Raw genomic sequence first — 13,037 nt, forward strand, 5'->3', positions numbered from 1 at the left:
ATCTGATAAAACTATCCAGTATAAACTGTAATACTCCAAGTTTTACTATGCATTTTAGTTTCCTTGCAGTACCAAGTGGAACAGCACCGGGAGACGTTTGCAGGCAGACTCAGTTCTGTGCGTGTTCTGTGAATGAAGGATTGCGGCTGCTTGATTTTCTGTCCCTTGGTTATTTTAAGAGCAGTGATGTGACAAAACTGCTTTAATTACATCAAGGGTTGCCAAGCAGGGCTGTTGGATACTGATGAAGGAAAGTGGCAGCAAGGTCCAGGTCTGTGTGAGTTCTTGATTGCAGGTCACTCTGGTCATTGCATGCATCCCAGGCAGCAAAGAAAGGCTCATGATATGTCTGGTACCTGGACTTGTGTATATGCCATACATGCATATGCACAGCCGCAAGTATATCTGAGGGGAGGCTGATAAGGAAAGTTTCTCAGCTATTAGGTATCTACAAAGTAAACATTTGACCCATTTAGAATTTACATATTTTGATATCACTATTTTTAATAATCAACTTGTAGCAACCTGAAAGTATTTATATTGTGCTGTCATACTTCCTCAAAGGTCCTGTTTGCTGGTTTTGCTGAAAGTATGACCAGCAAAAAAAACTAATAAATCAGCAATTTGCTTTTAACTTTCAGCAAAATAATCCAGTTACCTTTTGCAGCTTCATACCTTGTAAAGAAATGCTCTCATAAGACAGAATTGCTTACTTTGTTGATGTACTTACCAGCATATGTTTAGGCCAACATGCCTGGCATCTCGCTTCTTTTGATTCAGAAAGATTTTAAGTGAAACTATGGATAACTCATTCAAGCCTGGTCAAACTGTGAGGGGCACCTGCGAGGCTGCACAGCACGGAGGTTATGCCTGCCTCGCCAACACGGCCCTTGTGTTCCTGCAGGCGTCTCCTGGTGGCTGCAAGTGATCACACCCATGCCAGGCAGGATGGCTTGGCTTGGGACAGGGGGCCGGTGGCGGCCCAACGGTTTGGACAAGAAACAGGAGCCTTCGGTTGGGTCCAGCGTTGGGCCTCAACTGCCTGGTCAAATAGAACAGCAGTGTGTGCCTGTATACGAAAAGATACTCCATAACGAGTGGCTTTTTTTCCATGGTGTAACTGGGAAATGTTACTGTGTTGCTTGAAATGAAGATTTTTTTATATCATTGCTAAATCACCAACATGAGTTACACAACAGCGAACAGCATATCAAAGTATATAACCTAGTGGAGAAACACATTAGCAATGATAAGTAATTGAAGCATAAAAATTAAGGAAATTAAATTCAAAGATTCCATGTGCACATCTGATAACAAATACCAATTTGTACACACTTTCTGTCTACCTTTAAAGTGGGAGAAAAATATACCTTAGACAAAACTCTTAGACAACCACACAAAACCATCTTCACATAAAAAATAGACTAGATTGGTTTTAATTGATTCAAATTGCCAAGCAGGATACCTATTTGAATTGGGGGTTTTTCAGTTAAACTTTGGAGTATTCATCTAGAGAGAGCTTGAATTTTGCTACTTAGTAACCAGAAGGGATTTCTAATATGGGTCCTGGATTTATATCAGAAGAGTGGCTCTGTTAACATTAAACTCACTTAGACTTGGTGGCCTAAAGAATCAGAGAAAATAGGCCAGAGAACTTAATTATTTTCTAAAGAGAAAAGACAATAGCATGAAAAGTAGCAACTGACTTAACTATACTGAAAAGTTGCCTTCCTGCTATTCAACGGGGCAGCGCTGGAGTTTTACTGATACTAAAAAAGGTGTCTATTTAACCCTGGAAAATTTTCATATCCATCCTAGGCATATGGTTGTTTTTATAACATTTATTCAGAGGAAATTTTCTGCCTTTTCAAACAGGCATTTAAAATTTTTGAATTTTGAAATTTACTTAGAATTTTAAGGTCTTAGAAATACTAGAGTGGTGTTTCTTGAAAAGAAAGTTCTTTGTGTGGATGAAGTATATATCTAATTTCCTAACAGCTGAGCTGGTAAGAGTGCAACAGTTACCTGAAAACCTGAAGATAGCAGTTTTTCATAGATTTTTTTTTCCCAAATTGTGACACATTATATGAATTTTTTCCAGTGTAACATTTGGGAAGACTTCAGAGGAAATGTTCTGCTATCTCCAAGGTTCAGGAGAAACAGAAAGGCACTCTGCCACTCTCTCTGGTCAGACAAATTTCTTGGAGTATTTCTTCATGAGAAATTTTCTAGTTAAGTAATATGCTCTTGGGATCTGCAGCTTGGCAGAAGCCTGGACTCTTGTGCTAGTGTTCTGGTTTACCATCCCCATGGAAGTAAAGAAGAGCCTTAAAAAAATCAAAATCATAAAAAAAGAAATCAGAATTCAGACATACTGAAAATAGAAAGCAACAAACATGGTGCTTTCTGCACATCTGGTGGCCAGCTCATTTAGTTGTTTTAACTATTCTTTACAAGTCTGCCCAATATTTGCACAGGCGCTAAATTTAGGGACTTTGTATACCTGTTGATATCCTTCCTCCTCAGAACAGTGTGGAAGGAAAAGGTTTTGCAAATGAGCATAGCGTGGACAAGAGCGAGTGGGTCTAGATGGTGACAGCGGCTAGGAGCCATGGAGATGTAGTTAGAGGAAGCACATGGAAAGGAATACCAAGACAGGACAAAGCATGTGGTAGTGCATCTTGGTTTTAAAAGCCAGAGAAAATAGTCAAAACTAATTACATAATTTTCCCATGAGAATCACAACAAATTAGCACAGGATTGTTGTGCTGCAAAGCTTGATATAACTTGCTTACTGAATGGTACTCCAAAAAAGGAGAACCTGGTTTTCCAGAGGAACATTCAGCTGTGTAGATGCCGAATTTGCCTCTTACTTTCACAGAATCTTTGCCTCATTGATTACAATGATACTGATGTTTGTGATAAAGCAAGCTGATTTTCTACAGAAAGATTCTGTCTTTGTGAAAGCTTTACCAGACCTCATGAGAGATAATATATCCAGAAAGTGAGGAGAAGTGATGTTGTGGAAGTGAAATTTGTACATGCAGGGATAAAAGAAGTGCCCTGATGACCTTTTCTTTGTTTCCTCCAAATAACCTGGATATTACAATCTGTTCTGATTTTAGTTAGAACAGAACTAGACAGACAGGGAACTAAGTATTGGAGAGAGTCCAGTGGAGGGCTGGATGAAAGATGATTAGGAGACTGGAACATCTCCCTTAAAAGCAGAGGGTGAGAGACCTGGGGCTGTTTAGCCTGGAGAAGAGAAGACTGAGAGGGCATCTTATAATGTTTATAAACATCTGGAGGGTGGGTGTCAAAAAGAAGGGGCCACTCTCTTTTCAGTGGGGCCTTTTCATGGGACAAGGGGTAATGGGTATAGACTGAAACATCAGTTTTTCCTGATGTTCCACCTCAGTAACAGGAAAAACTTCATTGCTGTGAGGGTGACAGAGCTCTAGAACAGGCTGCCCAGGGAAGTGTTTAAAGTCTCCTTCTCTGAAGACTTTCAAAATTCACCTGGATGTGTTCCTGTGTGACCCGCCTTAGGTGATCCTGCTTTGGCGAGGGGGGGGGGGGTCCCCTTCCAACCCCTACCATTCTGTCATTCTATGATCTTCAAAACAGCTGAGACAAAAAATCACTGTGTTGAGGGAGTGCAAGACATGCCTTGTCATGCACCAGATACTGGGAGAATCAAACTCTGCAGTGCACTGTTCAAAGCTACACTGAAAGCACTGGGAGGGTGGGACCTTTAACAACAGAGACACACAGTTAGTTGACTAACCATCTAGTTAGTTAACACTAGAGGATCTGCCAATTGAGCTGGCTCTACTCAAGAAGTTTAGTGTGTACCACAAGGTGAACTAATTTTGGGTGAGAATAGACAGTGAATTACCTTGTCTGATGTTAATTGTTAAATAATTCTGGGTGACATATATAGTCTTGTAAAGGGAGGTTAAGAAATTGCCCTTAATTAATAAATGATATGGCAAATGGGTATTAATAAAAATCCTAGTAGCCCTTTATTAATATGAAAATTGCCAAAACTCATTAAATAGGATCGTTGTACAGTTGGAATATATATTTACAATAGGAATGTACAGTCTTTGGGAAAAATACAACAATTCTGTGCAAATTAGGAGGTAATAACTTGGAAAGAGAAGGTCCCTGGGAGCAGATAGTGCTCAGTCACAGCAGGGGGAGACTCAGTAGGAAGCCTTAGGCCATAAAAGGGCAATTAATTAATTAATTACTCACAGCTGGTTCTACCCACATGGGGAATGCTGCTGCTGTTGCTGTGTTAGCTATGAAGCTTTGGGGTGCTCTCGTGTGGCACAGGCATGGCAGAGTGCCGTCAAGGAGGGTGCCACATTGTCCCAGGCTGATCTGGCGTCAGCAGATGGCAGGTGGTTAATGACACTTCTCACGACGGGCACTTGCTTGGTTTCTGGGTAAACTGAGGCACGGCACGACTCTAGTGGCAAGGGGAGGCAGGCTAGGCAGATCCGGCTTCTAGGCTTGTGGCTTCTCCGGCTTGCTGTGTATGGCTCGTGGCTTTATCCCAGGCTCTGGACCAGGCACTTGAGGTAGGGCAAGGCAACTCGAGGCAGCTTCTACAAGACAGGTCCAAGTAGACTTGAAAGCAAGGCTTAAAGCAAGGCTTGAAGCAAGGCTTAAAGCAAGGCAAAGGCGACTACCAAGTCAGCCTGTATATATACCTGGCCAGAGATCGATTGGGCCAATTGGGGCAACTGAAGCTAAGGTATAGCTGCCCAATGGAAAGGCGTTCTGCCAGGCTATAACCATAAAATGCAGAAACAAAGGCCTTGTTTCTGGGGGAGCAGTGGTCAGCATACATGCTCTTATCCCAGGTAAACACTTGCTTACCAGACATGCAGGGGCCCTGTCGCCTTTGTTCTTTTTCCCACGTTGCCCTGCCTTTCTGCAGGAAGGAAGGGTGAGAGAGGGACCCTGTCTAGACATCTTAACGCCTGGCTGGGTTGGTGCTGGGTCATGTCATGGCCCTACCATGACAGGTCTATAATAAGGGGTGGATTAATGTCCCAGGTTTGGCTAAAATGGGGTTAATTTTCTTCACAAGAAGTTGGGAGGAGCCATACCCAGGATAGCCAGCTTAACCAGCCAGTGGGATATTTGATACCATACAACTGTCCTGCTTGCTATAACAAGCAGGGGACTGATCTGGGCAGGGGTGGAGGTTTTTTTCATGGGGCTGTATTTGGTGAGCTGGTTCAATTTTATATCACTCCCGTTACATATTGCTTCATTAGTGTTGTTATTCTCTGCTATTTCTTCATTCTTTGTGTTGTTCTGTTGAACTCTATCTCAGCCTGCAGAATTTTGCGTTTTGCTTCCAGTTTCTCTGTCCCATCCTGCCAGGGGCTAGGGGACATGGGGCTCAGCTGCCAGCTTGGCCTAAACCAGTTGGTGACAGCAATGAAGAAAGGCTGTGAGGGTTATTAAGTTTCTAGAAGCCCCTGGGGAGACCTTCTTGTGGTATTTCAGTACTTAAATGTGTTTATAAAAGAGTCACAGACTTTTTACCAAGGCCTGTAGTGACAGGACAAGGGGCAGTGGTCTTAAACTGAAAGAGGTAAGGTTTAGGAATGTAAGGAAGAAAGCTGTTATGTTGAGGGTGGAGAAACACTGGAAGAGGTTGTCCTGTTGTGGAGAAGTTCAAAATCACCTGTCATTGAAGTGTTCAGTGTCAAATTGGTTGGTGCTTTGAGCAGCCCAAACTAAGGAAATGTGTCCCTGTCCATGGCAGGCAGGGTGGACTAATTCTAAAAGTCCTTTCATACTCAAACCATTTTATGGTTCTTTGAAACTAGCTTATGCCCATTGAATTTAAACCCCAGTGAATTTCCCTGGGGACTACTTGCCAGTCATCTGCCAGGCTAGCCTCTACAAATTCTTAAATGGTATCCTAGTCTTGATACACTGGCAATCATCCATGGTTGACACTTTGTCCTGGTTTGAGTTAGAGCAGAACTAATTCTGTTCCGTGATTTTACTTTTCATCTCAGACTCTTCTAAGTAACTGCACTTTATGGAATCAGTGGTACATTTTTGCAGACAGTGTTTGCTTCTAGGAGTGCTAAAGCTCAATGTTTCTAGTTAACACCAAGGATTGATATGCAACCAAGGTCACTGCTAAATGTTGTGTACTATGAGATGAAGAATAAAACGGCCATACCTGTAGGGAGGAACAGATGGGACAAGTGTCCCTAAACTGACCAAGTATATATATCATACTTATAAAGCTGAGAGATCTTGAGGGTCAAGCCCTCTTCTTCTATGGTTGGCATCCCAGGAGGACTTTGTCCATTCTGGCTTTGATCCCAACCCATGAGTTCCTGATTCCTGTTCGAGAATCTTGTTCCCGTCTGCTGCTGTGTCCAGTCTGGGACCTCCACAGTGCTTGCCATAGCATCAGTGGTGAGTGACATAACTGACACAAGGGTTGCTGGGTTCAATATTGGTTTTATCTATATTTTTATATACTTCATTGTATTGTCATTATTGTCATTCAAATAGTTTCAGTTTTCTTTTCCAGTCCGTAAATCTCTCTTCCTTATTCCCTTTCTCTTTCCCCTGTGGGAAGGGAAAGAGGGTTAATATAGAGCATCTGCCACTCCTTCAGTGTCTGGCCATTAAAAGCAAGCCAGAAACAGTGTGATCTTTATGAACTCATTTCATCAGAGACGGAAGGATGCAAAGGTAATCGAAAGGGGATGGTCTGACTCTACCCTGTAATCAAACCTATCTTTGAACACCTTCTGTTTATGAAGAGTGTATTTTAAATAATTTATGTGGAAGTGTTACTCTGAGTAAGTGCTTACGTTTAAACAGTGTTATATTGTATCCCAATTGAAGAAATAGTTTTTAAGTTTCTGTTTTAAAGTAGGCCTGGATTGAACTCTACAATACCATTTGGCTGTGGTAGGGTTGTGGAGGAAACAGAATACACCTGTTAATACATGCATAGTTTTATATTCATTTTATAATAACAGATTAGAACTTCATATATGGTATCACTTTAGAAAGATCACTTCTTTATCTCAGAGATCTTGTATAGACCATCCTTGTGGTAAATCATTCTTGGAATAGAAAGCGAATTCCTAGTTTTGGCCCTATGATTAAATAGGCTACTTGATAGAAATAGGCTTTGACTTTACTGCATTATGTGGTTGGTTGTTGTTTGTTTTCTCTGAATGTGTCTTACCAATTAGATATAACAATCTGCTAACAGACTTTGTGGATATTTTGCTGTGTAGTCTAATCAGATTCGCTTCTCCTGACATTGTGAGTACTAAGAGTACCAGTAAAGTGGTGGTACTGTGTTGATAAGTTTGATAGTATTTCTGCATTAACTTAATTTCCTGAAGCTTTATTGCTGTTGTAGTTTTTTTCCTTGGATGACTTCTTGCTGAACTGGTCCTTTAATAAGCAAGAAAAACTGATCCCCAGAGCAAAACACAGAGCTCTCAATAAGCTTATGGAAAACATTCCTTGCTTTTGTATGTGCGTTGTGAGGATGGGAAAATACAAACTTTGAAATAGTAGTTTTGTCCTTGCATGAAATGTAAAATATAATTTGAATAATGTTTTGAGATTAAAAAGCCAAGAGTAACGACTTACTTCTGATGTGTTTCAATTAGTATTTGTTTTTAACTGCAAAGTTGAATGTTGAAGAACACTTCAAAAGTACAATTATTTCACTTTTTTACCTGATTTTTTTGCCTTAGCCATGCTGGTTACTATAGCTTATGTATAGAAGTCTTGTATAGAAATTATTTTAGTAATTTGGCAATAAAACTTTTTATGCTTACTGAAAGCCTTTGCTTATCCAGTAATACTGCATCATTAGTTGAGGAAGAATCTTCTGATGTTTTACGTGGTATCTGACTTCAGCTGCACACTTAGCAACCATGCAGCTGATTAGGAAGAAGTTCTTTGCTATGAGAGTGGTGAAACACTGAAACAGGCTAAACAACCCCAGGAGGAGCTGTTTAGAGAAACAGATTGCCCAGGGGGAGGGTGGAAGTCCTATCTCTGGAGACATTCAAGGCCAGGCTAGTTGGGGCTCTGAGCAACCTGATCTGTATTTAAAGATTTCTGGGGGGGTTGAATTAGATGACCTTTAGAGGTCCCTTCCAACCCAACGCATTCAATGATAACTTAGACAGTTTAGTGTGGAAGTGACTTGGATTTCCACAAAGATATGTGCTTAACTTAAAAATACAAGAATCCTCTCAGAGTTTGGACCTTGCAGAGTAAAGTTGGGTGGCCAAAGCAGTGGCCTCTCCGTATGTGAGACTACTACAAAGGGTTGATCCTGTGGGTTACCAGTCTGTGTGAAGTATAGTTGTTCCCACTCTTCACTAGAAGAGATGGAGCTGCTAAAGTGAATGCAGAAGGAGGAAGGCAACAGCTAGGCCACAGTGGTTTTCTCTTGTGAGATGAGGGGGACATTATTGTAAGTTCATTTGGGAGCAGAGGGAAAGAAAGGACTTAGGGTTATATTCAGGCACTTCTGTGAGGTCCAGTTTGTAAATACTTCCTGAAGTAAGCAGTCCAGTTGGCATTTAAGAATTTGTTACATTTAAATCACATATTCTTTGTTTAAAGTAAGGCTAATTATGCAGACTTGTAGAGAGACCAAGCAGAAACTGCAGGTAAAAATGTCTTTCTTCAGTACTGGCTTTTTAGATGAGCTTTATTTATGAAGCTTAGAGGCCTGCCTCTTAGGCTTTTATTCAGGCATTTTTCTGCATTAAGGTACTTTCTTTGTTAACATCTTTAAGCTCTGACACTGTTACAATACATTAGACTTTAAGTTTTTAAAAAACGAAGTCTTGCCTTTGGGTTCCTTTTCTCCTAAAATGTCTTGAGAGGTGATATTCAATCAGAAGTGTGACTGAAAGGTATACTTAAAAGAAATAAATGTGCATATTTTAATGTGAGCTTACAGTCATGTCATTTTCATCCCATTTCCTACTGATTATTAATATTAATCATGCAGTTTGTTACAGTGAGTTTCCCTGATAGCTTCAGGAAAGGAAAAAACTGAAGAAGAGACTTGCAGACTCTTAACCATGCCTTCTGATGCTTACAAAATAGAAGTTTTCACTGGGTTATGTGGAATCAAGGACACCATCGCTCAGCTAGGCATTGTAGTAGGCAAAAGGGGCTGGTAGCTTTACCAGTAACTCTGACTGAGGCCAGAGGGTAGAAGGGGACACCAGATGTCAGAAAACACTAGCAGACCTACAGTTTGCAGTTGAACAAGAGCATGGATTTCTTGGCAAATAGAGGAGGCAAGAGGAAGGAAAGGAGAGAATTTCAGGAGTCTAATGACTTCAGGCTGCTTTCTGGCTAGGATGACATCCAGAATTTTATCATAGCCTCTTAGATATGGGTACTTTATGCTCAGGAGTTGCTTAAAAGTTACCAATGGTGTGTTTTGCCACACAACTGCAAAATATTAGCTCTTCCCAGCATGCAATAAATCACTTCCATGGCAGAAATTAAAGTGAATTGAAACTTCTAAGAACTGTGTGGAAGTTCAAATTGTTGGAATTTATACAAAGATGAATGGAAGAAAATAGGGAAGAATGGCAAGTCTAATATGTATTATATGCAGATAGCATAGATGCAACCACTGGGCAAGACAGAGCATTTCTTCTTTGTGATCAGATTTATGTGTATAGGAAAAAAGAAATTAATCACTATAATATTGCTAATTTCTGGCCATCTCTTACTTGATCAGCCTAAGCAGCTGTATTTTCTGTTGAATTCATCTCTAACTTCTTTGTTGTAGTAACAAAATACTCTAAGTAACCTCTTCACTACAGTTTGAAAGGTTCTTGAATTAGAAGGAACATCTAAAATCTAACTAGTGTGTCACAAACACAAGATAGATATTGGAAAGAAATTCCTTACAGTGGGGGTGCTGAGACACTGGAACAGGTAGCCCAGAGATATTGTGGATGCCCTCTCCCTGGAGGTGTTCAAGGCCAAGCTGGAAGAGGCCTTGAGCAACCTGACCTAGTGGAAAGTGTCCCTGCCCATGGCAGATGGTTTGGAACTAGATAATTTTTAAGGTCCCTTCCAACCCAAACCATTCTATGAGTCTATGATTAAGGTTGGAAAAGACTTCCAATACCATCAAGTCCAACTGTGAACCCAACACCACCATGACCACTAAATCATTTCCTGAAGTGTCATGTCTACAGATTTTTTAAATAACCTGCAGGAATGGTGATTCCATCACTTCCCTAGTCGGCCTTTTCCAATGCATGACCACTCTTTAAGTAAAGAAAATTTTCCTAATATCCAATCTAAACCTCCCCTGGTGCTGCTTGAGGCCATTTCCTCTCATGCTATCACTAGTTACATGGAGAAGACACCAACACCCACCTCACTACAACCTCCTTTCAGGTAGTTGTAGAAAGTAATAAGGTCTCCCCTCAGTTTCCTCTTCTCCAGACTAAACAACTATGGTCCCCTCAGCTCTTCCTCATAAGAATTGTTCTCCAGACCCTTCACCAAATCCTGTGCCCTTCTCTGAATACGCTCCAGCAACTCAATGTCCTTCTTCTTTGGCAGTATCAAACTGTTTTCATTTTTGGCTGCTTATCTTTTTATCTTAGACTAAACCAAGAGGTCATATTTTGCCTTAGTTCTGCTTCTGGCATAATGGGCAGAAAGCTCTCAACTCTTATCCTTAGCACTGTGGGGTTTTGGAGGATTGTAGCTTCCCTTTAAGCTTGAATTGATTCCAAATTTCAAGAAAGCATATAGAGTGTTCCTAGTTAAAACGCATGTTTTGCATAAATCTAAATCAAGCATAAATTCAACAATAGCAGTTACCCCACTCCTGTACGTTCTGAGCAAGGAAACAGCATGCTAAAGAAAACTTTACAGTGTAAGAATTCTGTAAATCTGTTTGAGAGTCTGTATGAATACAATCAAACTTTAGTTTGTCTCCCTCTTTGGACAGCAGCCTCAGACCTGGGGAAAACCTTTGTAGATGTCTGCTGTCCCTTCTTCCTTAAGCATATAGAAACATGGAAAGACATTAAGCTGGCAGAAACCACTACAAGCAAAATGGATGTCATTAAAACTTTGCTGCTTTGACCTTGGAATTTTATGCTCATTCTTAAGAGATCACTGGAAAGAGACTGTTATTTTGTGGCTACCCAGGGTGCTGCAAGTTTCCCATAGTGAAGGATATGGGACACAGCTCTGCTGCCTAAATATGAAGTGTGTAGCTTCTTATTTATATGTATGTGTGTACTTCACAACATGTGTTTGGTTGGGACTGATGAAGTATTTCTATTTTTGTTCTGGTTTTAAACATTTAGAATCTGTGAAGACATTGTTGGTAGCATACTTCTGATGCTTACTCCATTATCAGAATTAAATGTGTAATTTGTCAGAGACAGCTGTTGGCAACTAAATTTGTCTTCTGTGTAGGAAAAAAGGAGTGTTTGCTAAATTTGTCTTTGTTTTTAATGTTCATAGGAATTGGCTTATCATTTTAATGACTTATATTTTTCCTTCCCATCCCCACCCCTCTTCTTTTGTAGGTAGCATTGGTACGTCCTTTCAATGCCACTCAGTCCGTCAAGATCACATTTGTAATGATGACAGTGACAAGGTGAGGCATACAAAAATGTTTCCTTCACAAGATGCATGTGTATTGGGGTGTTTATGTACTTATTTTACTCTACAAAGACAGTTTGTTTTGCAGGTATACTAGTCAGTTTTCTCAGTTACTCTTTGAACTGACTGTAGCATATTAAGAAGTAGATTTTACTTAAGACAATTTTTAGTCAGTCAAGGAAAAATCTGTCTTTAGTACTCTGTTTTTCTTTTTTTGTGTGTGTTTGCATTCCTTTGCTATTCTAAAGATTTTGTCACGATTGCCATATTGACACCCTTAGTAAAGAACAGCAATGTTTTTGCTGATTTTTATGTAAGGTGGGATGTCTTGTTGCTTCTCACTTCAAAAGTTAGGGCTTAGCTAAGTAGCCAAAGCCTTTTTGCACTAGTTGTTATTTTCCTGTCTTAGAGCTGGGAACTTCAGGATTTAAAAGTAGGACGTTTCTTTTCAGTGCTGCAGCCTTAAAATACCAACCTGTTTAGTAGTGTGCAAACATTTTCCCCATCTGTTTATTTGACACATTCTCCGATTAGCTTGCTTTGTCAACAGAGTGCTGAATATTAAATGTTCAGTGATACATGTATCAGTAGTATAACTGTGGCATACAGAAGGCAAAAATTTTGCAGTGAACTGCTTGTGAGACTTGCTTTCATGTTTCTGTGATTGCTGATGGTTTTACCTTAAGCTTTACTGTCCATAAATAATGCAAATTGTTTAATATTAGTTCAACATGTAAACATGTATTACATTGTTTTCAAGTATGGAACTTCATAGCAAACTAACTTCTTTTGCTTGATATGCCTGGAAAAGGGCATGTATTAGTGGGGTTATCTTTCTTGGGAAGGCAGTACCTTGATAAATGCACAAACTCTTGTGTTTTGAAATCCTCCCATAAGTTAATTTTATAGCTATTCCAGTTTATCCTAGAGCTAGATTTGTTTTCAGTGTGGGTGTGTTTTATTGTTCTACTGCTTTCTTTTTTCCTTCTCCTTTTTCCTCCTCTTATTTTTTTAATTACTTTTTAGTTATCATCCTAGATTTGGGACCTATTTTAATCTACATATACTGGTCAAACGTGCCATCCAGAACACAATGAAATTGTTTTATGTTTCCACTCAATTAACTGGTTAATTATTTTCAATAGTATTCACTGCTCTGTTTTTTTGTCCTTGTGCACTCTGTTCCTGGAAGATTCTTAGGTGAGGAGCAGGTGGAGGAATTTACCTTTCAGAGCCATCCCACTGCACCAATTTGACACTGACATTCCCTTTCAACATTCTTCTTTTTCCATCATTACCTGGAACATCAGCTGTGTGTTAGATTGTCTTCTCTTAGTTTCATT

General features: G+C 40.0%; 1 protein-coding gene across 1 annotated transcript in view; it reads left to right on the forward strand.

Moving 5' to 3' along the window:
- Positions 1–13,037, forward strand: part of RNF38 (ring finger protein 38) — a 105,881-nt gene that overhangs the window by 52,809 nt on the left and 40,035 nt on the right. The window contains exon 2 of the mRNA XM_054397433.1: positions 11,619–11,689. Coding sequence (XP_054253408.1) covers positions 11,619–11,689 — 71 coding nt within the window. The remainder of the gene's footprint in view (positions 1–11,618; positions 11,690–13,037) is intronic.

Source organism: Indicator indicator, chromosome Z (genome assembly GCF_027791375.1).
Source record: "Indicator indicator isolate 239-I01 chromosome Z, UM_Iind_1.1, whole genome shotgun sequence".
Classification (NCBI taxonomy): domain Eukaryota; kingdom Metazoa; phylum Chordata; class Aves; order Piciformes; family Indicatoridae; genus Indicator; species Indicator indicator.